This window comes from Salvelinus sp. IW2-2015, linkage group LG19, assembly GCF_002910315.2.
Source record: "Salvelinus sp. IW2-2015 linkage group LG19, ASM291031v2, whole genome shotgun sequence".
Taxonomy (NCBI): Eukaryota; Metazoa; Chordata; class Actinopteri; order Salmoniformes; family Salmonidae; genus Salvelinus; species Salvelinus sp. IW2-2015.
The window spans coordinates 5,280,835-5,308,116 of NC_036859.1; the positions used below are offsets into that span (position 1 = coordinate 5,280,835).

Sequence of the window (27,282 nt, forward strand, 5' to 3'; positions counted from 1 at the left end):
GAGGAGAGATCTGTCCGTGGCCCTCTCTTCCACGGTGCGCACTGTGTCGTTTCTGTCTTGTCCATTTTGTTGAGCAGGCGTTTCAATCCCTGCCAGGGGTATCACGTCTGCTGCAGCACAGTTCATTTGTTGATTTCTCGAGTCAGTTGTTCGAATGGCGCGTAGGAGTGTGTTCATTTTCCAAGTTTCAAACATGTTCTCAAATGTCATTGAAATGGCAGCAGCGGCTTGAGTACCAGCACTTCCTGAGGAATGCAATACGGCTTTCAATCCGTACGAATTCCTCCGATTCCTCCGACGAACTGTGCTGTCAGACTCAACATGCTCATGTGGCAGACGCGCTGGTCCACAGGTCAGTCGTGATGGCCATAGCAAAGCAGCATAATGAATTCCATTATCTTGGCGTTGAATGGATTTTGCCTTTAAGTTCTCGCTGAAATTTTTTCTTACCCCTTTCAAACGACTTCTCAACTTAAACTTGTTAGTTGTTGGAAGTGTCGGTTTAGTATTTTTCTGCTTTTGTTGTGTTAGTGCTGTATTGTTCTGGCGTCCTTTACTACATCTACTTATGCACGTATGCATGTCAGCTTTGACATCGGTTTTTGCACATGCGTGTTAAACTAGGCATCAGCCGATGCCAATGTTGCATTTTTAGCTACTATATGCTCACCAATATATTGTGCATCCCTAGCAGTAACATAAACATGTGGAAAAAGTCAAGGGGTCTGAACATTTTCCAAATTGCACTATGTATAACTTATATTATGTATCCAGAGAAACTTGGATTCAAAATAATGCTTTTTTTTTTTTTTTGATTGCCCTATAATAACTTAAGGTTACCCTAAGCATAACCCGGTTTTATGGAGTTTTTGGAGAAGACACCCAATAGAGCTGTCGTGTGTAATCTGTATGCAGTTCTATCAAGTAACTATACCATTGGCAGATTTGTTATATGGCAATTTAAAAAGGCCAATGTCCTGTGTGCTCCCTCTCGCGGCCTCTAGGTGCCCCCAGGCTGCTCGTTTGTGGCGCACACCGTGTCACCATCGTTACGGGAGCACCTGCACATCATCCAGACTCACCTGGATTCCATGCACTTCCATCATTGATTACCTTCCCTATGTATGTCACTCCCTTTGCGTTCCTTCCCCAGGCGTTATTGTTTCTGTTCCAGCTTCATGTCTGTGCGGTGTTCGTGATTTTGTTTTGTTTATTGATTCAAATCACTCACTCCCTGATCTTGGCGTCCGACTCTCAGCGCACATATGTTAAGAATGACGCTCACCTAAGGGAAGCATCATTTTATTTATTTTTTGATGGGATGATGTGTAGTGTCCGTGAGCCGCTACAGGCTCTCATGCGCTCAGCCAGGTCCCGGCTCAGGCCTCCGGCTTGTGGTCAGGCTCCCCTGCCTCAGCCGGTCTGTCAGGTTCCCGCGCCCCAGCTGGCAACAGGTTCCCACGCATCAGCAGGGGTGACCGGTCCGCTCCAGATCCCTGGGATCGTCCCTTTGGTTGGCATCCTGCGCCTGGAGCCGAACGCGCCGGGGAGGGGGTACCGTCACGTATGCTCTCTCTGGCGCTCTAGGTTGCCATGCTCCCGCATCTCAGCCGGACCGACAGGTTTCCCTCACCTCAGGAGAGGTGACCGGTCCGCTCCTGTTCTCCGGGATCGTCATTTTGGGTGGCMTCCTGCGGCTAGAGCCGCGCATCGGGGAGGGGGTACTGTCACGTGTGCGCCCTCTCCGGCCTCTAGGTCACCAGGCTGCTCATTATGGTGTACACCTGTCACCATATGGCGCACCTGCACGTCGTCAGACTCACCTGGACTCCATCACTTCCCTGATTACCTTCCCTATGTCACTCCCTTTGGTTCCTTCCCCAGGCGTCAATGTTTGTTTCAGTTTTATGTCTGTGCATTGTTCGTGTTTCTTGTTTTGTTTTATGTTTCATTTACTGATTAAATCACTCAATCCCTGTACTTGCTTCCTGACTCTCAGCGCACTTCGTTACATCCATATTGATACAGAAACACAAAAGAATGATTTTGATTTATTAAGAACAAGTTGAGTGACAAAGTCATGAAATATTATAAATAAAACCACCTTCAGTCTATGATCAAAAAATATGACTCTGGGGTCAAAATTACCCCAGTTGGTAGTTTGAGGGATATTAGTAACAGAGAAAGTGTTCACATTTTATCTTCCTCTCTGGTCTTCAGGCTTGGAGTGTTGTCTCGAGTCTTGCAGGTGGTAACCTGGAACTAGGACAGACCGGAGTGGGAGGTCGGGATGACACGTCAGATCCTGCTCACCAAAACTGACAGCTTGTAACGGCAGTCTAGCTCTTCCTCCTCCTCGGACGAGGAGAGGCGAGAAGGATCGGAGGACCAATGTGCAGCGTGGTAAGTTTCCATGATTTAATATACACGAAAACAAGARACTATACAAAATAACAAACGAACTAACCGTCARAGTCCCGTGTGGCACAAACACTGACACAGGAAACAACCACCCACAAAATCCCAACACAAAACAAGCCACCTATATATGATTCTCAATCAGGGACAACGATTGACAGCTGCCTCTGATTGAGAACCATATTAGGCTGAACACAGAAACAGACAAACTAGACACACAACATAGAATGCCCACCTAGCTCACGTCCTGACCAACACTAAAACAAGCAAAACACATAAGCACTATGGTCAGGACGTGACACAGCTCCACAGCCTGTGCTACTAGGCTTCAGAGACACTCACGGGTTAGATGAACTACGACTTAAAATAGTCATCTAGGCCCATATTTATCTAATCTATATTCAAACCTGGTATCTTTGTACAACAGTAGCACTTTGGGTAGAGTTATGTGCGGTACTCATGATAATATCAATGCAACTACACATTTTCAATAGTGTTCATTGATCTACAATGTTCTCCCTTGCCTTCTTCAGATCCTTCCTCCTCCCTTGTTGACAGAGAGAGAGTGTGTGTACAGGTAGGAACATACGAAAAATTAAAGGMCATAATAAATTATCTGTATAATAAATTGGCCCATAACAATTCCAGTGCTCGTCCAGTAACCAAATGATGATCATCAAATAAAAATGTTAATTGTGACATGCGACGAATACAACGTCTAGTAGACCTACAGTGAAATGCTTACTTACAAGCACTTAACTAACAATGTAGTTAATAAAAATACAAAAGAAAATGTATCGCCTCCAGGTTCCCTTGGAGAGATTCATCAATGAGCTTGACGCCCTGATAAGTTCCTTTCCTGAGGATGGCTCACCTCTCACAGTTCTGGGTGACTTTAACCTCCCCACGTCTACCTTTGACTCATTCCTCTCTGCCTCCTTCTTTCCACTCCTCTCCTGCCTTTGACCTCACCCTCTCACCTTCCCCCCTACTCACAAGGCAGGCAATACGCTTGACCGCATCTTTACTAGATGCTGTTCTTCCACTAATCTCATTGCAACTCCCTCCACGTCTCCGACCACTACCTTGTATCCTTTTCCCTCTCGCTCTCATCCACACTTCCCACACTGCCCCTACTCGGATGGTATCGCGCCGTCCACCTTCGCTCTCTCTCCCCCGCTACTCTCTCCTCTTCCATCCTATCATCTCTTCCCTCTGCTCAAACCTTCTCCAACCTATCTCCTGATTCTGCCTCCTCAACCCTCCTCTCCTCCCTTTCTGCATTCCTTGACTCTCTATGTCCCCTATCCTCCAGCCGGCTCGGTCCTCCCCTCCTGCTCCGTGGCTCGACGACTCATTGCGAGCTCACAGAACAGGGCTCCGGGCAGCCGAGCGGAAATGGAGGAAAACTCGCCTCCCTGCGGACCTGGCATCCTTTCACTCCCTCCTCTCTACATTCTCCTCTTCTGTCTCTGCTGCTAAAGCCAATTTCTACCACTCTAAATTCCAAGCATCTGCCTCTAACCCTAGGAAGCTCTTTGCCACCTTCTCCTCCCCTCTGAATCCTCTCCCCCTCCTCCCTCTCTGCGATGACTTCGTCAACCATTTTGAAAGAAGGTCGACGACATCCGATCCTCGTTTGCTAAGTCAAACGACACGCTGGTTTCTGCTCACACTGCTCTACCCTGTGCTTTGACCTCTTTCTCCCCTCTCTCTCCAGATGAAATCTCGCGTCTTGTGACGGCCGGCCGCCCAACAACCTGCCCGCTTGACCCTACCCCTCCTCTCTTCTCCAGACCATTTCCGGAGACCTTCTCCCTTACCTCACCTCGCTCATCAACTTCACTTGACCGCTGGCTACGTCCCTTCCGTCTTTCGAAGAGCGAGAGTTGCACCCCTTCTGAAAAAACCTACACTCGATCCCTCTGATGTCAATAACTACAGACCAGTATCCCTTCTTTCTTTTCTCTCCAAAACTCTTGAACGTGCCGTCCTTGGCCAGCTCTCCTGCTATCCTCTCTCAGATGACCTTCTTGATCCCAAATCAGTCAGGTTTCAAGGACTAGTCATTCAACTGAGACTGCATCTTCTCTTGTGTCACGGAGGCGCTCCCGCACTGCTAAAGCTAACTCTCTCTCTCCGTCTGCTCTCTCCTTCTAGACCTATCGGCTGCCTTTGATACTGTAGAACCATCAGATCCTCCTCTCCACCCTCTCCGAGCTGGGGCATCTCCGGCGCGGCCCACGCTTGGATTGCGTCCTACCTGACAGGGTCGCTCCTACCAGTGCGTGGCGAGAATCTTGTCTCGCACCACGTGCTCTCACCCACTGGTGCCCCAGGGCTCTGTTCTAGGCCCTCTCCTATTCTCGCTATACACCAAGTCACTTGGCTCTGTCATATCCTCACATGGTCTCTCTATCATTGCTATGCCAGACGACACACAATTAATCTTCCTCCTTTCCCCCCTCTGATAACCAGGTGGTGAATCGCGCATCTCTGCATGTCTGGCAGACATATCAGTGTGGATGACGGATCACCACCTCAAGCTGAACCTCGGCAAGACGGAGCTGCTCTTCCTCCCGGGGAAGGACTGCCCGTTCCATGATCTCGCCATCACGGTTGACAACTCCACTTGTTCCTCCTCCCAGAGTGCTAAGAACCTTGGCGTGATCCTGGACAACACCCTGTCGTTCTCAAACTAACATCAAGGCGGTGACGTCCGGTGTAGGTTCATGCTCTACAACATTCGCAGGTACGACCCTGCCTCACGCAGGAAGCGGCGCAGGTCCTAATCCAGGCACTTGTCATCTCCCGTCTGGATTACTGGCAACTCGCTGTTGGCTGGGCTCCCTGCCTGTGCCATTAACCCCTACAACTCATCCAGAACGCCGCGCAGCCCGTCTGGTGTTTCACTTTCCTAAGTTCTCTCACGTCACCCCGCTCCTCCGCTTCTCCACTGGCTTCGCAGTTGAAGCTCGCATCGCTACAAGACCATGGTGCTTGCCTACGGAGCTGGAGGGGAACGGCACCTCCGTACCTTCAGGCTCTGATCAGGCCTACACCCAAACAAGGGGCACTGCGTTCATCCACCTCTGGCCTGCTCGCCTCCCTACCTCTGAGGAAGTACAGTTCCCGCTCAGCCAGCCAGAAACGTTCGCTGCTCTGGCACCCCAATGGTGGAACAAACTCCTCACGACGCCAGGTCAGCGAGTCAATCACCACCTTCCGGAGACACCTGAACCCCACCTCTTTAAGGAATCGCGATAGGATAAAGAATCCTTCCTAACCCCCCCTCCCCCTTAGAAAGAGTTAGATGCACACTTGTAAAGTGGTGTTCCACTGGATATCATAAGGTGAATGCCGCCAATTGTAAGTCGCTCTGGATAAGAGCGTCTGCTAAATGACTTAAATGTAAAATAACTTAAAGTAACAAATATTTAAAGAGCAGAAAAAATAACCGTACCAATGCTATATATATAAACACTGGTTAGTCGAGGTAATATGTACATGTAGGTAGAGATATTAAAGTGACTACACATAGATAATAGGAGGTTAGCAGCAGCGTAAAAGAGGGGAAGGGGGACAATGCAAATAGTCTGGGTAGCCATCTGATTAGATGTTCAGGAGTCTTATAGCTGGGGGTAGAAGCTGTTTAGAATCCTCTTGGACCTAGACTTGGCGCTCCGGTACAGCTTGCCATGCGGTAGCAGAGAGAACAGTCTATGACCAGGGTGGCTGGAGTCTTTGACAATTTTTAGGGACTTTCTCTGACACTGCCTGGTAAAGAGGTCCTGGATGGCAGGAAGCTTGGCCCAGTTGATGTACTTGGCCGTACGCACTACCCTCTGTAGTGCCTTGCGGTCGAGGGCCGAGCAGTTGCCATACCAGGCAGTGATGCAACCGTCAAGATGCTCTCGATGTGCAGCTGTAGAACTTTTTGGAGGACCTGAGACTCATGCCAAGTATTTTCAGTCTCCTGAGGGGGAATAGGTTTTGTCGTCCCTCTTCACAACTGTCTTGGTGTGCTGGACCATGTTAGTTTGTTGGTGATGTGGACGCCAAGGAACTTGAAGCTCTCAACCTGCTCCACTACAGCCCCGTCGATGAGAAGGGGGCGTGCTCGGTCCTCCTTTTCCTGTAGTCCACAATCATCTCCTTAGTCTTGGTTACGTTGAGGGATAGGTTGTTATTCGGCACCACACGGTCAGGTCTCTGACCTCCTCCTATAGATGTCTCATTGTTGTCTGTGATCAGGCCTACCACTGTTGTGTCATCGGCAAACGTAATGATGGTGTTGGAGTCATGCCTGGCCGTGCAGTCATGAGTGAACAGGGGGTACAGGAGGGGATGAGCATGCACCACTGAGGGGCCCCTGTGTTGAGGATCAGCGTGGCGGATGTATTGTCACCTACCCTCACCACCTGGGGGCGGCCCGTCAGGAAGTCCAGGATCCATTGCAGAGGGAGGTGTTTAGTCCCAGGTTCCTTAGCTTAGTGATGAGCTTTGAGGGCACTATGGTGTTAAACGCTGAGTTGTAGTCCGCAGCATTCTCACATAGGTGTTCCTTTTGTCCAGGTGTGAAAGGGCAGTGTGGAGTSCAATAGACATTGCATCATCTGTGGATCTGTTGGGGCGGTATGCAAATTGGATTGGGTCTAGGGTTTCTGGGATAATGGTGTTGATGTGAGCCATGACCAGCCTTTCAGAGCACTTCATGGATACAGACGTGAGCGTTACGGGTCYGTGGTCATTTAGGCAGGTTACCTTCGTGTTCTTGGGCACAGGGACTATGGCGGTCTGCTTGAAACATGTTGGTATTACAGACTCAGTCAGGGAGAGGTTGAAAATGTCAGCGAAGACACGTGCSCGTTGGTCAGTGCATGCTCAGAGTACACGTCCTGGTAATGCYTCTGGCCCTGCGGCCTWGTGAATGTTGACCTGTTGAACTAAAGGTCTTGCATATCTATGTGTGCCCATTCCCCCTTTCTTTAGCATAGGATGGAAGGCACTGATTGCCTTGTTTGTGTGTGTGTTTATCTGAGTTTGGACACGGACTTCCATTAGATTGGTAACTTAAGTAGTGTGTTGTGCGTGACGGACGAAATCCCTGTATAAATCACATCTAGGCTGGGTTTCTGTACAGCACTTTGAGATATCAGCTGATGTAAGAAGGGCTATATAAATAACTTTGATTTGATTTGATCTACCTAATAAGTATAACCGCCATCCCCGCTCTCTTGCCYTAGAACACCAATTAAAGGAGAGATATTGGATACGGGCCTGTGCGTTCTCTAATTCTAGAAGAGGAGAGGGGGATGAAGCAGGAGAGTAGAAGAAAGAGGAGGAGGGGGACAATTTGGAGCCAGAACAAAACCACTGGACCGGAACAGAGAAAGGCCTCATTGCTTCAGAAGAAAATGAGTGAAATGGGAAGGGTGGGGATGAGAGAGAAATGGAGGAGACGGTCTGATCGGACCGTCGAGAAGCTCTCCCTCATTGCCGACAATTATCCCAATCCCAATTAAGCTAATGTCGAAACCACAAGACTGCCTGCGCCGCTCAGAACACACGTCACTCCTATCATACGCACAGACTGATGTGTAAATGTTTATCAGACACGCCCTCCCCACACTGTTCTCTTTCTCTCTCTTCACCCTGCTCCCGGTCTTCCTCCCTGTGTCCTTAYGTTTTAGTCGTCATATGTACAGGATGCASATGGTATACACCGTCCAACAAAATGCTTACTTACAGGGTCCTTCTCAACAAGGCAACAACAATAAAACATTTTTAAAAAGATAAGAATACGAATAAAGTAAATGCCTTTGTAGAATAGAATARATTTTTTAGCAAAAGTATAATACAGAAAGGCACAATTGAAAGTACAACATTTACATATGTATCAGGAAAGGGAGGATTGGGCTCAAGTGTATAAATTGTACAGTATTASCAATAGTKWYCAAGAGTCTGGTAGCAGCAGTTGTGATGTGTGTAGCATGAATGTACTGTATAGATGTATGTGTGGGTGTGTGTGCATAAGTTAGTGCCTATTTGCTAAAGTGCAAAGAGTCAGTCCAGTTCAAGTGTTCAGCAGTCTGATGGCTTGTAGATAGAAACTGTCTCTGAGCCTGTTGCTATCAGACCTCATGCTCTGATACAGTCTGATGGCTTGTGTAGATAGAAACTGTCTCTGAGCTGTTGGTATCAGACCTCATGCTCCGATACCGTCTGCCCGACGGTAAGGGAGAGGACAGCTCGTTGCTGAGGTGTGTGGGGTTTTTGATGATGCTGCGGGACTTCCTCAGCACTGTTTCAAGTAGATGTCCTGGATGTGTGGGAACACGGCCCCATTGATGTACTGGGCCGTATACAACCCCTTTGTTTAGCTGACGTTGAGGGATAGGTTGCTGTCCTGGCACCACAATGTCACTTACCTCCTCCCTACAGGCAGACTTGTCATCGTCGGTCAGGCCTACAGCCATGGTGTCYTCAGCAAACTTGATGGAGTTGGRGTCGTACAGAGCCACACAGTCGTGGGTGAACAGGGTAGAAACTGGCAGAGGGCTGAGGACACATCCTCGGGGAGAGTCTGTGTAGAGGAGGTGTTGTTGCCTATCCTCACAGCCTGTGTTCTGCCCGRCAGGAGGTCCAGGATCCAGTTGCAGAGGGTAGTGTCCAGACCCCGGGCTCTGAGCTTYATGACGATCTTGAGGGAACAATAGTGTTGAATGCTGAACTGTAGTCAATGAACAGCATTCTCATATAGGTGTTTCTCTTGTCCAGATTTGCTAGGGCCATGTGAATAGCGATGGAAATGGCATCTTCCGTGGATCTGTAGGCAAATTGGAGTGGGTCTAGTGTGCCTTGAAGAAAGTGCAGACTACGGCCTGGAACAGGGACAAGTTGAAGATGTCTGAGAAGACACCCGCCATTCAAGCGCACACTCTTAGGACGCGGCCAGGGATGCCGTCTGGGCCGGCAGTTTTGTGAGTATTTACTCGAGAGTTTGTCTTTTTTTTTGTGACCTTTATTTAACTAGGCAAGTCAGTTTAGAACAAATTCTTATTTACAATGACGGCCTACCTCAGTCAAACCCTAACGACGCTTGGCCAATTGAACGCCGCCCTATGGGAATCCCAATTACGGGCGGTTGTGATACAGCCTGGAATCGAACCAGGGTCTGTAGTGACACCTCTAGCACTGAAATGCAGTGCCTTAAACTGCTGCGCCACTCYTTCGCCCACGTCAGCCTTGGAGAGCGAAAGCACCTGGTCTTCCGGATCAGCGAGGGTCTTCCTGTATGGCTCGGTATTGTCTGCCTCGAAGCATGAAAAGAATGTGTTAAGCTCATCTGTCGAACATCGATTCGATTTTTTATATCCATTGATTTGCGGAGCTCGTACCTGCTTGCCTTGTACGTGTCATGTGCCACCAAGTCYTCAGGGTCCGTTCTGCTCACATTGAATGCTCTCAGCATTTTCAGAAATGCCCTGTTGGGGTAGGATCATAGGCACCAGATTTTCCTCCCCCCCTCTAAAAGTGAACAAGCTACGACTACAAAGGACATGGTGACCTCTGGTAGACAACCAGAGACTTTGTCGACTGACTCTCCAGAAAATGGACCGGCGATTTCATAGACAAAAAAGCATACAATTGTAAATATGTATATTGCAATTATTTTCGAATGAGCGGCCGTTCTTGTGCAAAATATTAGCATTTCCATGAGCATAGTTATCAGCTGTACGTACGATAGTGAAGTCCTTTGTTTTTTCTCCCGCTCTTTCTTACATGCCCCTCCCTTTTCATTAGGTGTAACAAGCCGTCATATCGGTTTAGTCCACTAGGGACCTTTCATTGTGTTATGTAGTAATCAATGTGTAAGCTATTCTGTTTGTGTTTATGTAATTCTGTGTGATTATTTAGCWAGTTAGTAAATAAATAATTAAGCAAATTTGTATTTCGCTGATACATCCTTTATGCTAGATATCAGATAAAGGATTTTGCAACATTCAGAATGAGACTGATAGAAGGCAAAAATTCATTAATGACTGATTGATGACTGAAATGTAAGAGATATTTATATCTTCAAGAGTTAACTTGGAAAACGGTAACTCGTTAAATAAACTTTTTCCGTGGTGCCCCAAGATTGCTAAATTAGTTAATTGTTACAGGATTTAATTTAATCATCGTAAAAATTAAACATTGTTTAATTAAATTGATTAACTAATTGTATTCACATTAATGATAGCCAAGACACGACAGCATTGTACGGATTTCTCAGTTGATTCAGGGTATGTRCTGATTGTTATTGTGGGTAAAACATCATCAAAACATTTCCAAATGAAGCCTGTGACTGACTATGTATATTCCTCAATGTTGTTGGCTGAGACTTGGTGGATGAATCTTTGATCATATTCCAATCAGTATTCCAAAAACAATCCTGCAGCATTGAGTCTACCTCCTRGATCCAGCATCTCACTAGTATCTGTGTTGGTGGCTCCCTCTTGAGTTGCTGCTTATGGGGCTATGGACACAGCTGTGATAACAGCACACGTGAATTCCCTCGGCATATAGTTGGGTCGGAATTTTAGCATCAGAAACTCCAGYTCGGGTGAACAGGAGCTCAAGATGTGTTTGGTTACTTCMCTGTATCGTTCCAAGGTTAAGTTTAGGCATTAACGCTGAATTCTTAAGGTTAGGCACAAACTCCAAATGATTAAGGTAAGGGTTAAGGTTTGGGTCAGGCTCCCTCTCTCAGCATCCCTCCCTTCCTCCCTCAGCATCCCTCCCTCCCTCCCTCTCCCAGCATCCCTCCCTCTCCCAGCATCCCTCCCTCCATCCCTCTCCCAGCATCCCTCCCTCCATCCCTCTCCCAGCATCCCTCCCTCCCTCAGCATCCCTCCCTCCCTCTCTCAGCATTTCATTGCCAAATGAGATGCCATTATCCACCAGTTCAGTGTGTGTGTAGTGAGAGGATGAGCCAGAACAGACTGGATAACCAGGCTAAACATAGTACAGATGAGCCAGCCTGCTGATAGAGAGGACAAGAGGGATGGAGAGGGCAAAGAGAGGTTACAGATGATGTAACTAAATACACACACACACCGAACAAATGCCATTGTCTGTGCTAGAGGGCCGATGCCAGAGAGATGGAGAGTTAATCCGTGACATTATGACATCTTTGACAGAAACTGTTGCATTTGGTCGCTAACACTCAAGACATTAAACACATACATTTGCAGAAAGAAGACTGCAACACACAGACACACACCCGTGTAGTCTCCTGTATCACATTTCACAAGCCCCCTAAAGCCAACAAATGGCCAGTGGGGCCTCCTGCTGGCAACGCCAACCAAAGGGAGAAAACGAGAAAGGTGTTTGTCTTAGGAAAGCTAACACTCGTTCCCCTTTTGGCCCTGCTCCCCACACACACACACACACACACACACACACACACACACAGGGCAGATTACTGATCTGCTCAATACGTGGGTTGGTTATTATATAACTACGGAATGGCCACTGACTCTAGGTCACATCTACCAGCTACGGTCATAAAACTTGTTCATACTGTTGTACTAACTGTCCGATAAGGACCTTCTTTACACACACCGTGTTCGGCTTCGTACATGGAGAATCAGTCGGGAGAAAATGTTCAATTGAGAAAAATAGTCTCAAGATTTGTCAGCATTTGTATTGTTGCGCCAATGAGACATGATGACGCGGCCAGATGTCTGGTTGAATCTCCCAAGGACGTCATAACTTAAACTACGAGGGCGGATATCAAATAAAAACAGAAAAGAAAGAAAACAGTCCAACGCTAATTCAGACCTGGAAACTAGGTGAGCACTCGCTGAGCCAATCAGTCACATGACCGGATCAATGWAGTGACACACAGAGAGATAACCAACACACTGTGATTCCGACTACTGGGCTGCTTCCTATACCAAGACTAGCTACACTCATTAAAAGATACAGAGGCACACATACACTGTCAGAGTAATGCCARGGCTCTAGGGTCAAGATTACTTTGAGTAATCCCAATACATTATTACTACATATTGGCTTTAATCCAATTGCCCTGCCAATGTACTGTTGTTCGTGCCATGTAAAKAWWWWTTGAGGTAGGCTATATGACCACACCGGTAATAGATCAGTTGTTTTATTACTTGTGAGGCACAGCTGAGTGAGCATACGTTTCAATATTGACATTTTTATTTTACTGGGCTGATGGTGCCTGCATCTGATGGTCAGCCTCGGCAGACTGACAGAGCAGCAGACTGAGGGTCATGCTCAAATTCACGTTGCTGCTCCTACGAACAGAGAAAGTGAAATTCCTCTATATTGTAAAAAAGACCCAATCAGCTAATAACGCAAGCCTATAGATACACTTTCCTACTCATTCATTGCAGCTGCAGTGCTTGTTGTAGCGCGAGTGGACATTTTATGGCTGACAATGTGTTGATATTGCCGAGMAAGAAGGTCAACATTAACTGACTAAAAAAAAACAGAAGCTCTTTGCTGTATTTCGTTGACAGTGTCTCTAGTCATGGTCTTAAACATTTTGAAATCTCACAGTACCAGCTTTGCTGTAGTTTTTATTTTTTTAGCTTGCTACCTTATAGCGGACACGGTAATCTGAGCCATCCGATTGGTCAGCGGTAAGCCTATAGTGCACTTGATTTGCTCTCCGGGCCTGCCGGGAAGGCAGAGTTTTTACCTCAAGACAAATAAAATGGTTAAAAATGGGAACACTTCACCTACCCGGCACAAAGGGCAGCTGAACCGGGTTCACCAACCGCCAACATGGTGAGAGAAATAATAATAATGTAATAGGAAAGCTGCTCTAGGGTCTGCAGCAGCATAAATGAGGGATGCTTAAGTAAAACTGGGTATTACCTATAGATAGGACAATCGGTCTCTCTGCTGCAGCCTACCTCTACCAGCAGCCAATGAATAGGTGAACTTCTCCAGGAGGCAGGAACAGAAAGGGAGACACACGGACCTGGCTGGTACAGCACTGGCCAATAGGGGTGAAGGCTCGGTGACTAACTGATTATTCCTCTGATTACTTATTTAGCTAGGGCTAGTAGGCTACTGTCCCAGGAACAATATATTCCTGATTATTCACTCAATATGTGGCCTCTGAGACCAGGTTCGTGATTCTGAAAGAACTGTAATACCAGCCCACTCATGTAGGAGTGCACTCTTTGTAAAAKKKAAAGGGCCAGTGGTGTAGGGGAGGGTAAATGCAGGTATAAACCGTATACCCACTTTTTTTTCAGTGGGCATCACGTGAAATATATTCACGTGCGCCGTACACACCCTAGTTTCAGCGGAATATCATCTGCAGGCAGCAAGAGTGTTCAGCTCTCAGCTGGTTTTGGCATGGAGCAGCTCACAGAAGAACGACATCCGTAGCCGGTAGGGTAGGAAAGACCTTTCAACTTATGATATCTACGGGTAAATGCTAACTAAGACAACAATGGGTATGCAAACCAGGTATTGAAAATGTTTAGTCCTAAGTGTTGGTTAGTGGGCTATTTGTGATGCGCAATTGTCATCATGTGCTGTTTGCATCAGGGGCGTAGACATGGCTGGGCCTGGGTGGACAGGCCCACCCATTGGGGAACCAGGCCCTGACAMGCCCACCCAATCAMATTGATCTGGTTTAAGCATTGTTGTGGACTTAGACSATCACATTTTTGTATTTTTTAAACAATTTAATTTTTTCTTGAAAATCTGAGAAATCGATAGGAAAACAGGATTTTCACATGCGGTGCCTTTGCTTCGCTGGGCAGATCACTTGGGATATATACATACATATTACACACACACCTCCAGGCACTACTACAGCACTGCATAGGGCTGGTGGAAAGACAGCAGTCACACACAGCATGATGTTAAAGGATAAGCAGACCATAATAAGCCAGTAGGTTCCAATCATAAGAATAGAAAAACACAACCACTAAGCATTTCCCAATCGAAATGTACAACTATTACTTCCCATCGCAAAAAACATTTCACATTTAGCACGGAAAGTAACCGGTGACCTAAAGGTTAAAGTGGAACTGACAGCGTTTTAACTACTTTGCAGATATAAAAAAAAGCAGGAAATCATAATAGTAGTAAAAAATATAAAATTCCCCAGTTTATGCTACAAAACCAACTTTTTAAGAGGTTTTAAAAATAGGTTACATTTGACTCTACGTTCCATGATGTACACTTAGGCATTGTTGGAAGAATAGTTTGATATAGTTCAACGCATGATTGATATAATTCACCAAAACATTTCTTGGTAGTCCCAAAAATATTGCTATGAAGTTGTAAATCACAGCTGGCTTGGTACATTGTTTGCTGCCTCCAGTCGGGATGCACTGTTTCGGTTTCAATGACTCAATGTTCTGGACGAAAACAGACGAATGTAACTAAGGCTGGGAATGTCAATACAATCAAACTAGCAATGATCACAAGTCAGTCATAACGTGGCTAATAGGCTAGTGTATCTATTTATGTAGCAAGCTAAAAACACGGAGCCTAAGGTTAGCTAGATAGCTAGCTGCTAGGAGGATGTCATGTCATGTCATGCCTTTGGAGTAGTGGGTGAGTGACTTTTTCCCCTCATATTGTTTTTCAGCGGCTATATACAGCTAGAGATGCAGGTGTCATTTGGTTAGCTAGCAAGAACCTGAACGACTGTTATCCAGTTAGCATTAGGGATGGGTATCGTTAAGATCTCAACGGTATTACTACTCTTGCCGATACTGCTTATCGACCTGGTACTTTAACAGTGTTTTTAAAAGTTTTTTTATGAAAACCAAAAACAAATAATTTCACAGTATTTCTCTCATTTTTGGTGGAATTGGATGTTATTGAATAATACAAGTTCTAAATATGCTGTATGGGTAGTGCATGGCCCTAGATCGCAACAAATMAATTCTAAGTGGTTTTAATGKACTTTCTRCACTCTGACTGCTTTATACTGTTCAACCTAAAATAATAGGACAACACTGACAGTGAAGTAGTCCGATTTATAGAACATTGCATGGGAATCAAAATCCTCTTTTGTAGTTTCTGGTACTCAAACTATGGTTATAGTTATAGTAATTTGTTCAATTCCAGSATTCACTTCCAGAATGTTTATCAATTTCTTCATTTCCTGCACTAATTTGTTATCATTAACACACTGTGTCACATTTCTATTGTCTTAGTATGCCTTTATTTTCATCCCCAAAAATGTTTCATTGACAGAATTATTATTTTCCTTTTTGAAGACAAGATGGCACCAACAGACATGGTCACCCTATTTCTTGTTCCTAGACAACTTTCTAGTATTTTTTTGTGTTATTTCCTACATTGCTTGCTCAGAAAAGTTGCTTGCATTATTACCATTCAGCCAGCGGGGTTCTCCGTCCATCTTGCAGACAGAAAGAAAGAACTCTTGGTGGTGTATGTTTCATGATTAACTACCCGTGGTGTGATTGGCCTAACGTACAGGAACTCAAGTCCTTTTGTTCTCACAATCTGGAATACATCACCATCAAATGCCGACCCCATTATCTCTCGGAAAATGTTTTTTTCCTTCACCGCCGTGTATAACCCCCCCAAGACGGCTCTCAACGGACTTTGTGCAAACTGGAAAACACAAATCTTGAGGCCATATTTATTTTCACTGGGGACTTTAACAAAGGAAATTTGAGGAAAACACTTCCGAATTCTATCAACACATCTCCTGTGCAACTTGCTCATCGAGCACTCTTGACCATTGCTACTACCCCTTCCGGGATGGCTACAAGGCCCTCCCCCACCCTCCCTTAAGAAAATCAGATCATGCCTCCATTTTGTTCTTCCACTCTATAGGCAGAAACTTAAACAGGAAGCAGCTGTGGTAAGGACAGTTCAACATTGGTCTGACAATCGGAATCTATGCTTCAAGATTGTTTTGATCACGCAGACTGGGAAATGTTCCGGGATACATCAGAGAATAGTATTGACGTATACACTGACTCAGGGACTGAGTTCATCAGGAAGTGCATTGAGGATGTTGTTCRCACTGACGATTAGATGGCATCTCTAGCCGRGTACTCGGAGCATGTGCAGACCACCTGGCTGGAGTGTTAACTGACATATTCAATATCTCCCTATCCCAGTCTGTTGTCCCCACTTGCTTCAAGAAGTCCAACATTGTTCCTGTACCCAAGAAAGTGAAGGTAACTGAACTAAATGACTATCGCTCCATAACACTAACTTCTGTCATCATGAAGTGCTTTGAGAGGCTAATTAAGGATCATATCCCCTCCACCTTACCCGACACCCTAGACCCACTACAATTTGCATACAGATCCACAGATGACACAATCGCCATTGCACTGCACACTGCCCTATCCCATCTGGACAAGAGAAATACCTATGTAAGAATGCTGTTCATCGACTACAGCTTAGCATTTAATACCATAGTATCCTCCAAGCTCAACCCTAAGCTCGGGCCATGGGTCTGAACCCCACTCTGGAATTGGGTTGGATGTCTTGGATTTCCTGACGTGCCGACCCCAGGTGGTGAAGATAGGCAACCAGGCTCAGCCCCCTCCTGTACTCTCTGTTCACTCATAACTGTGTGGAGATGCACATCTTCAACTCAGTCATCAAGTTTGCTGATGTCAGAACAGAGGTAGGCCTGATTTACAACAATGAGGAGAGCTGGAAGAGAGGACATTGGCGGAGAWGTGCCAGGAAAAMAACCTCTCCCTTAGCATCAACAAAAGGAAGGAGGTGATTGTGGACTTCAGGAGACAGCAGAGAAGGCACGCCACCATCCACACCGACGGGGCCGCAGAGGAGAGGGTGAAAAGCTTCAAGTTCCCCGGCATAAACATCAATGACAACCTGAAAATGGTCCATTCACACAGACAGTGTGGTAAAGAAGACGCAACAGCGCCTCTTCAACCTCGAGAGGCTGAAGAAATTCAGCTTGGCCCCCCAAGACACAAACTTCTACAGATGCACCATTGAGAGCATCCTGCACCATTGAGAGCATCCATCCGGGCTATATCACCGCCAGGTACGGATATTGCACCATTCACAACCGCAGGGCTATCCAGAGGGTGGTGAGGTCAGCCCAATGCATTCCAGGGGGCACAGTGCCTGCCCACCATGACATCAACAGCAACCGGTCACACAGGAAGGTCAAGAAGACCATCAAGGACCTCAGCCACCCAAGCCARGGCCTGTTCACCCCGCTACCATCTAGAAGGCYGAGACAGTAAAGGTGCATCAAAGCTGGGAATGAGAGAGACTGAAAAACAGCTTTTATCTCCACGCAATCAGACTGTTAAATAGTCACCACTAGCCGGACTCCACCCAGTACAATGCCCTGAAACTGAATCACTGTTACTAGCCGGCTACCACCCGGTATCTTACATTTACATTTACATTTAAGTCATTTAGCAGACGCTCTTATCTTAGAGACTGCTGCCCTATGTACAAAGTCATTGAACACTATTCACTTTAATAATGATTACATACTTTTTTACACACTTCAATTGCATATAAGGAATTGTAGTCAAGCCTCATCCTATGTAAAACTACTGGTGTACACACCTTTTCTATTCATATACACCATTCTATACACACACACACACACACACACACACACACACACACAGTGCATTCAAGGACATTCAGAGACTTGTCCCGAAGCCACTCATGCGTTGTCTTGGCTGTGTGCATAGGGTCATTGTCCTGTTGGAAGGTGAACCTTCGCCCTAGTCTGAGGTCCTGAACCCTCTGGAGCAGGTTTTCATCAAGGATCTCTCTGTTGCTCTGACAAGCACTGTCAACTGTGGGACCTTGTGTACACGCGCACACACACACACACACCTTTCCAAATCATGTCCAATCAATTGAATTTGCAACAGGTGGACTCCAAAATCAAGCAGAAACATCAAGGATGATCAATGGAAACAGGATGCACCTGAGCTCAATTGAGTATCATAGCACAAAGCCTGAATACTTACATAAATAAGGTATTCTGTTTTTTATTTTTAATACATTTGCAATAATGTCTTAAAACCTGTTTTTGCATTGTCATTATGAGATATTGTGTGTAGATTGATCAAATAAATATTAATTTAATCGATTTTAGAAAAAGGCTGTACCGTAGKAAAATGTGGAAGAGGAGAAGGGGTCTGAATACTTTAATAATGCACTGTACATACAGTCCCACTGAAAGTATTCAGACCCCTTGACTATTTCCACTTTTTGTTACGTTACAGTCTTGTTTTAAAATGGATCGGGTGTGACGCTACAAGCTTGACACGCGTATTTGGGGAGTTTCTCCCATTCTCKTGTGGAGATCCTCTGAAGCTCTCTCAAATTGGATGGGAAGAGTTGCTTCACAACTATTTTCAGGTCTCCAGAGATGTTCGATTAGGTTCAAGTCCGGGCTCTAGTAGGGCCACTCAAGGACTTTCAAAGACTTGACCCGAAGCCATTCCTGCGTTGTCTTGGCTGTGTGCTTAGGGTCATCGTCCTGTTGGAAGGTGAACCTTCGACCCAGTCTGAGGTCCTGAGCACTCTGGAGCAGGTTTTCATCAAGGAGCTCTCTGTACTTTGCTCCGTTCATCTTTGCTACAATCCTGACTAGTCTCCCAGTCCCTGCCGCTGGAAAAATTACCCACAGCATGATGCTGCCACCACCATGCTTCACCATAAGGATGGTACCAGGTTTCCTCCAAACTTGAAGCTTGGCATTCAAGATAAAGAGTTCAATTTTGGTTTCATCAGACCAGAGAATCTTGTTGAGTGTCTTTAGGTGCCTTTTGGCCAACTCCAAGCGGCCTGTTATGTGCCTTTTACTGAGGAGTGGCTTCRGRCTGGCCACTCTACCATASAGGCCTGATTGTTGGAGTGCTGCAGAGATGGTTGTCCTTCTGGAAGGTTCTCCCATCTCCACAGAGGAACTCTAGAGCGCTGTCAGAATGACCATCGGGTTCCTGGTCACCTCCCTGACCCAGGCCTTTCTCCCCTGATTGCTAGTGTTTCCAGTGTTTCACWGTCATGTACCTTGCTTATGGGCCTCATCTAGGGCTTAAATCTAAAGTACCCCAAAGAACTGAAGTATACCTTTGAGGTGTTCCAAAAAAAGTATTCTTGGAACTCGATGATCTCAGGACCTCCCCCACGGGTCCAAGCTCTAAAGATGAAGTTACTTGTTTTCAGAGATATCTAAAGATATCTATGAGAACTGTCACAGGGCCACTCCCAAACTGTGGTCTAAACCCTACTCAGTAAGCTGAAAAGCTAGGTGGTATAGGAGCTACAGTTTACATGATGCTCTTTGTCAGGTGAAGTCATAAGAGACATTGTCCATTCCTGTTTAAAAAAACAGCTTTGTTTTAAAACTMAGTCCATATGCACTAGTGGATATCTGTCAGGATTATTAGTCKGGTGCAAGCTATCTGGATGTAACTTTACCTAAGGAGGCAAGGTGGAGTTATACCCAGAATGCTTAGACCTGTCAAAATAATAATATGTCCATATGGGCTTCAGTAGTGCGTACGGAGTTGGGTTTAAGGGACAATTTGCCATATATTTTGTAACAATATGAGCAATGTATGTTTTGAAAACCCATGTTTTGATTCATCTAAAACAGTTTGAATGAGGTATTTGAGCTAAAGTTCATATTGTGCTTTGTGTAAAGTCTATTAAGACACATCGTTAATTTACATTTCTGTTAAAATTTCACTTTGTTGTTAAGGGGCACACAGACCACCAGAGAATTATTGCCAAACTGTACAAGATGGGAGGTCAAAGTGCTAATCCCAAACTATCACCTAAATTATCCCAAGTATATTGAGATAACTATTTGCATCAGCTTTTTAAGTATAGTTGTGAGTATATATTTGAGTAGTAGGAACCCAATTTAAATACATTTTACTAACCTGAGTACCATAAGTAACTGAGCAAAAAACATTTGTAGATAAAACATAGAATATCAATTACAATATTGAGTAAATTCAGCAAATTYAACATACAATATTAGTTCTGTAACTGATTACATTAAGTATATAAAACTTATAACATTATTTCTTTGATTTGAAGGAGAAAAAAAATATTGTTCTGAAKCTGATAAAATTAAATTGAGTGAAAGGAATTTTTGAGTTGTTTGCACTTAATATATCTGGGTTTGTAATACACTAAAAGTGAAGTCTATTATACTTAAAAAGATCCTCCTTGTTCGATTTACTTGAAAATCTGATGCAAATAGTTACCTACAAGTAAAAGGAGCACAATATTTTTTTACAGTGTAGCTAAATCAAGGGAGAGGGTGTGAGAGAAACATTCGTACAAGATCAGCCATCCACATAAAGAGACGCACAAGATCAGCCATCCACATAAAGAGACGCACGTGCAATTATTGAACTGGGAACATTTCACACCGTGAGAATTTTTACAACATGACGTCATAATCACGACACAATCAGAACGATTGGGAACTATTTCACGCTGGGAAGATTGCCGGTTGTCATGTAAACAATAACAAAGGAGTTGACTTCATGTAAACAATCACAAAGGAGTTGACTACAAATACAAAGTTGGCAACATATTTGCAATTGTGACAAACAAGCGAATGATAAATATACGTTTAAATTGAAACCCAATATGACTGCAAATAATAGATAAATAGCCTACTACATAGGCCTATATAATTCAATGATATTGAAATTAATTTTATGTTAATCCAATTGATTTCTATTTTGCTAATTGTTGGCTACCATCTGTCATTTTTGCTTCAAAATATTTATGGATGTATAACGTGCACAATGATTTGCCAAATTCATATTTAAAGCATTATTGTAGAGAATGTATTACCCAGCAGATCCAACCCGCTTGCTTACAGCTGCACTAGGGTGGAACAAGCAGTCCTGTGTAGATTAAGACATTGCAGAGCCTTTGCGAGATATGGTTCAGAAGACGTGGCTCGGCTCTGTCTTAGTCTACACAGGAAGTCTGTTCGACCCTAGTGCAGCTGTAATTCCTCGATCACACCTASAGTCTTTTTATGTGTGCGACAAAAGTTCAACATTCCCCTTCTGCTACCTTTTCTGTCAAGCCATCTACAAATACAATTTGATGCATAAAGCATTTGATGATAAAGCATGCACCACACAGAACGCACTGAAACTGCTTCTGCAACACAATGCTGTAAAGCAAACGCAGCGTTTCACTAGAAATMAATGTACTTCTGGTGTACCAAAACGCTAAAWTATTGTCGGTGTGATCGAGGCGTGCTGTAAGCAAGCGGGTCGGATCTGCTGGCTAAAGTAAACATTAGAATAAGCCGCRGCAATATTTGCAGCCATATGTGATAATATCTTTCTAGGAGCTGATCCGTCATCAGTATAGTGGAATAATTATAATGTTAGGGTAAACTGCCTTTCTTTCGGGAACCTATTAGCATTGACACATGCCTCAACCACACACTTAGCGAAKAMTCTCTCTACCTGATGAATTGGGAAACACATGTTACTTCGGCCGTTGTAGGAAAGATGCATTGTTAAAAACAGTCCTAAACCCAAATTCCYTAGCTATCGGGAAACCGGGCCCTGTTCAATTCCCCCAACACACGTGGGGTGTGCCGAAGCAGAGTATGTGTGACAGTGTCAATAACTCCGAGAGCTGTCTGTTTGTGGGAAAGTAATCTGTAATTTTCAARCCAGAAATGCGTATTTTAATGCAGTGAAGTCCACCCATCAAAACCCAATAGGACACAGTCAAGGGTGGGTATAATTTGTGGAACGTTCCAACAGGAATCTGTTCCCGAAAACTTCGTAAATAACAAGGTTTCCAACAAACAACACATACAAAGTCGTATAGCGGCAGAATAAAATACCGGGTATGGAGTGGGCTATTTCATTACGTTTTTCACTCACCACGTTTATTCCGAAAAATGTCTGTCCTCACTCTGGTAGCKTGTGGACAAACATTAAGAATAAGCTACGTGGTGGGTTGATGCCTATTCGGCAGCTAGTTAGCCAGGTGAATTGATCGTGCTACTTTGTATGCGTTGTTTGTTGGCAACCTTGTACTTTACGTTTTTGGAACAGATTCCTGTTGGAACGTTCCACAAATTATACCCACCCGTTGGAACGTTCCACAAATTATACCCACCCCAGTCAAGGTTCTCATGAAAGATAACTTCCAAGGACTGAGGCCAATGAAACAAATCGCAATATGTGAGTGACCAACTACTGATATACCAGTTCAAACCTCCTAGAAATTCTAACACGGCAATGTCCCACGTTATTTATCCTCTACGGATGTTGATCTTCATGCAACATTTACAAAGAACAAGAGGATATCTTACAAGTCCCCCAGTTATTGACGTCCTCATAAATTCACCCTAATATGCTAAGTAAGTAAAGATGTTGTTATTGATGTTGACAAGAGAACCCCCACCACCGGTCTGGGAGGGATAGAAGCCCCCGATGTAACCTAATGCTTAATACAAATACCTTTACCTCTATTTTACAAAAGATATACCAACGATTCAAATGAGTTGTTTCATAATTAAAACAGCGCTCTTACCGTCCACAGCCATAGTCGGTCTCAGTGTGTATCTCTTTGTGGTTGCCTCAGTTATCGTCTCCCATTGTTTCTCTGTATCTGGCAGGATGGCAAAGTGTGAGAGCGCACGGTTTGTCACTCGCCTATTGGGTGCTTATGAGGCACGGTGTATACTGATAGACAGAGCACGCCGTCTCCTCCGACCGTTTGTTTTCGTTAGTCAGCTACCAATCGAATCTCTTGTTGTTAACCCCTCCCCCTTTTCGTACCTGACCGCCGAGAGACAAGAGGTCACCAACGAAACCTTATTTTGTGTGTGTTTATTTTATGATACTTTTCGTTGTTGGACTGTGAAATCACCAGGATATCAGCTCAGATTGATTTTAATTTAGGAAATCTGTTCCCGAGTATTCCCACGCATAGAGGCATGTGTGATCACACCCCAATGTAAAGGTGTGGAATTATATCTGTTTGGGATTCTTCCGGTCAATTTGCAGTGTACAAATGACTTATTACTATGGTTCTGACCCCCTGACCATCCACTCAAGGAAAAATATCAGCCCATGGCAGAAGGTAATTCGTGACCCCAAGGCTATAATATGAAGCCTAATTGGCTAATCATTTATGCTAAAAAATAGCCTATTCAATGATAAGAGAAATATGTATCCATTGGGGGAAAGCCTAGAGTAGACCATTCTGATACACAACTGTCCTCTTCAATCTTTCTCAATTGCTGCAATGACCAAGATAGCAATAAATAAAACAATTATAAATTGTAGGATATTGCGAGGTCATTTGATTAGATGAAGAATAATCACATGAATGGAACAGAGATAATTCCAGGCATTGTGTTGTTCCAGTAACTAGATTTGTCTGATTACAGAGGACGTCTGGACATGGTTGTTRATCAACTTGAATCCATTACTCCTGATGAAAGAATCAGGATGACAGTAGAAAAACACAAGTTCAGAGCACAGGATGGTCAAAGAGGGCCCTCATTTTATTTAACTAGGCAAGTCAGTTCAGAACAAATTCTTWTTTACAATGACAGCCTTGGGACAGTGGGGTAACTACCTTGTTCAGGGGCAGAGCAACAGATTCTTACTTTGTKCYTTTGGGGAWTTGATCTAGCGACCTTTCAMTTACCGGCCCYACGCTCTAACCACTAGACTACCTGCTGCCCCTGATGCCTTCAGCTTGACTGCTGCAGCTGCACTGAGACAGGGAGGAAACAAAAGACTTGCAGCCAAGCTCCGTTAACAAAGAGCCACACACTGACTTCCACTATCTCTGTCACTCTGTATGACTAGAACGCCACTGGGCATCTTTTCTGTTGGATGAAAAAAAGCGGGAAACACGGGACTACAAAGGCCAAGGAAAGAAAGTTGAAAAGGGACTATTTTAATGTAATCTCTCAACTCAGTGTGCTAATTGATACTGTGGGTGTTCAGATATAAGAAGTCAACTGCGGAGTGTCAGTGGTTTTCGTTGTACAGCACAGGGATCTAAGTTCTACAGACTTTACAGACAAACACAGAACAAAGTACTCGCTCTCCCATCAAGGCTTCATCACAACACATTGTGACAGGAAGAGACCAGAGCACACGAGCTCACAAGCAGACACAGGCGTGCYCGRGCACACGCACACACACACCGGACCTGTTTCCTGAAGAAAGCACTGCGTGCCAAAACGTTGATTAGATGTTCCAATTAAATAAATAATACATCAGATGGATCCTCACTGTCTGGTCKAAACTGTTATCCCAGTGTGTCTCTCCCTGGGATGGTGAAACTGCATCCTGTATCTAGTTTCTTCCCCAGACGCGTAGCCAGACAGGCAGGGCTATCCTGTAGCTAACTGAAGGCAGATTCAACTTTCATCACGTCATGTTCTCTCATATGGTCACCCATCGACATGTCGACAGACCTCTCCGTTGCCGTGACATTGTCAAACCCCACCAAAGGAGAGTTCGGGGTTCACCAGCGACGGGACGGGCATAGTGGGCCATTGAAAAGACAATGTTATTTCTCTGCCAACGATGGTGGCAAGTAGCCTGATCCCAGTTCAGTTTGTGCTTTAGCCAACTCCTCGGTTGTGTTTCTTGTCATACAGATATGGCACAGTGAATGATAGGAGAGGAAAGAGGAGATGGTGAAGAGAAGAAAAGAGAAGCGAGACAGCCAGCAGCATACCTCTCTGCAACCCAAAGCTAACTTGCTTCTGAAGCTAAGCAGGGTTGGTCCTGAATGGGAGACGAGATGCTTCTGGAAGTGGTTTTGCAGGGCCATAAGGAGGCACTCTTTCCTCTGCCCTAAAAAATATATATATATCCCAATACCCCATGGCAGTGATTGAGGACWTTGCCCTGTGTAGGGTGCTGTCTTTTGGATGGGACGTTAAACGGGTGTCCTGACTCTCTGTGGTCACTCAAGATCCCATGMCACTTATCGTAAGAGTATGTTAACCCCGGTGTCCTGGCTAAATTCCCAATCTGTCTCTCATACCATCATGGCCACCTAATCATCCCCAGGTCTTTCCTCTCCCCTGTAACTATTCCACAGGTCATTGCTGCAAATGAGAATATGTTGCCAATGAACTTACTTGGGAAAATAAGAATACTTGATTTCCCTGATCTCAGATTCAGGGAAGTGCCTGTTTTCCTTAATTCCACACACATATCGAACCCAAACCCTCTCCTGAAATGCGTCGTGTTCCTAGTCTCTATTTATTCAGTGAGTGCTTCAGAAGATGACAGAACCCATTTGAGAGACAGATTTCTCTACTCCTCCCTCATCATCACCCCATACTCTCTCACCGTGTGTGTATCTGCTTTGTGAGAAAGATAGGGCAGAGAGGTCATACTTATTCCACTCACACCCTGGTCCCAAGCCTCACTCTTATGCAAATTCTGATTAAATCTGTTCTGATGTTGTTGTTCATACACTTAAATTTGTCTGTTCTGATGTTAATCCTATAGACAGCAGAGAAAGCCAACCCATTTTCACAGTCTTATCTCATTGATTTATTCCTGTTAAGTCCTCCAACTCTCCCCTCTCCTAGTGAAATCCAACAACGATTTGCCTGTAAATCAAAATCTACACATCGACAGTATAATTGAAACTGGGATGGGGCGACTACTCAGAGAGAGAGAGAGAGAGAGAGTGAGAGAGAGTAAGAGATGTCAGACAATTGCAGTGTTTTGTTCATCCCTCTTTTGAAGAAGAAATATAGCTATTCAATTCTGTCATGCTCCTCCTTAGGGATGAGGTCTGCTTGCTCAGGAACAGAAGGATGCTATTTTTATCTGTCTCTCTCCTTTTCACTCTCTTTCTATCCTCTGTCTCTCTTTCACTCTTTCACAATATCTCCATCTTGCCAACTCCCAAATCCTCAAACTCTCCCTCTTTCCCATGCTCCCCTCTCTCTCCCTCCCTTTTCCCCTCCTCTCTCCCTCTTCCTCCCATCCGTCCCCCTGCTTCTCTCTCTCTCCCCATCTCTCCGCCTCGCGCTCTCTCTCCTGCCTGTCCAGTTAGGGCCAGTGTTGTGTCGTACCTGTCAAAATTAATCAGATAAGTGCAGGAACTATTCTCCTCTTCACTCTCCACTTCTCCCCACAGAGGGAATTAAGAACAGAGATTCCACCTTAGCCAGCTCTATCACGTCAGAATAACTCAGGCCAGTACTGGAGCCCTGCAGACAGCCAGTACAGGTGAAAGACTTCCAGTCAATTAGCTCATTTATGTGCTCTGTTTTCCCTCCAAATATAACACAGAGGAGAGAAATAAACTTCAAAGTGGGAATAAATGAGCTTTGAACTTAGACTCTATAACCTTACAGAAGGGTTAAAAAGTCCTCTGCCTGAATGATCAGACATCGAACATTACTCCTCAGTGGACAGTCACATACGATGATATGATAATATAGTAAATCTCGGTCATATTAGTCCAAACACCAAAGGTGACCTTATGAGAGAGAGATGGAGAAAAGAGAGAGAGAGATCAATTACTGTTGGTAAGTTATTTAATGCTAATTCATGCACATTTTTATAGTTATAGTTGATCAAAGTTTTTGAAGAATTGGAAGCTATGTGAAAGTTGGTTTGGTGTCTAGCTTAAACGGTTCAAAAGTTATTGTTGTTGAGTTAATTTATTAAAATGTATGCAAATTCATAGTTATAGTTTCTAAAGTTAAGAATTTGAAGATGGGATAGCCTGAACATGTGCAAGTTGGTTCGGTGTCTCTAGCTTGACCAGTTAAATAGTTATTGTTGGTGAGTTATTTTATGCAAATGTATATATATA

At 44.7% G+C, this 27,282-nt stretch overlaps 1 protein-coding gene across 1 annotated transcript in view; it reads right to left on the reverse strand.

Moving 5' to 3' along the window:
- LOC111978946 (sterile alpha motif domain-containing protein 10-like) overlaps nucleotides 1-23,166 on the reverse strand; it is a 146,691-nt gene extending 123,525 nt beyond the window's left edge. Inside the window, 1 exon segment of the mRNA XM_024009194.1 lies at nucleotides 23,002-23,166. Coding sequence (XP_023864962.1) covers nucleotides 23,002-23,014 — 13 coding nt within the window. The 5' untranslated portion in view covers nucleotides 23,015-23,166.
- Nucleotides 23,167-27,282: the final 4,116 nt, after the last annotated feature.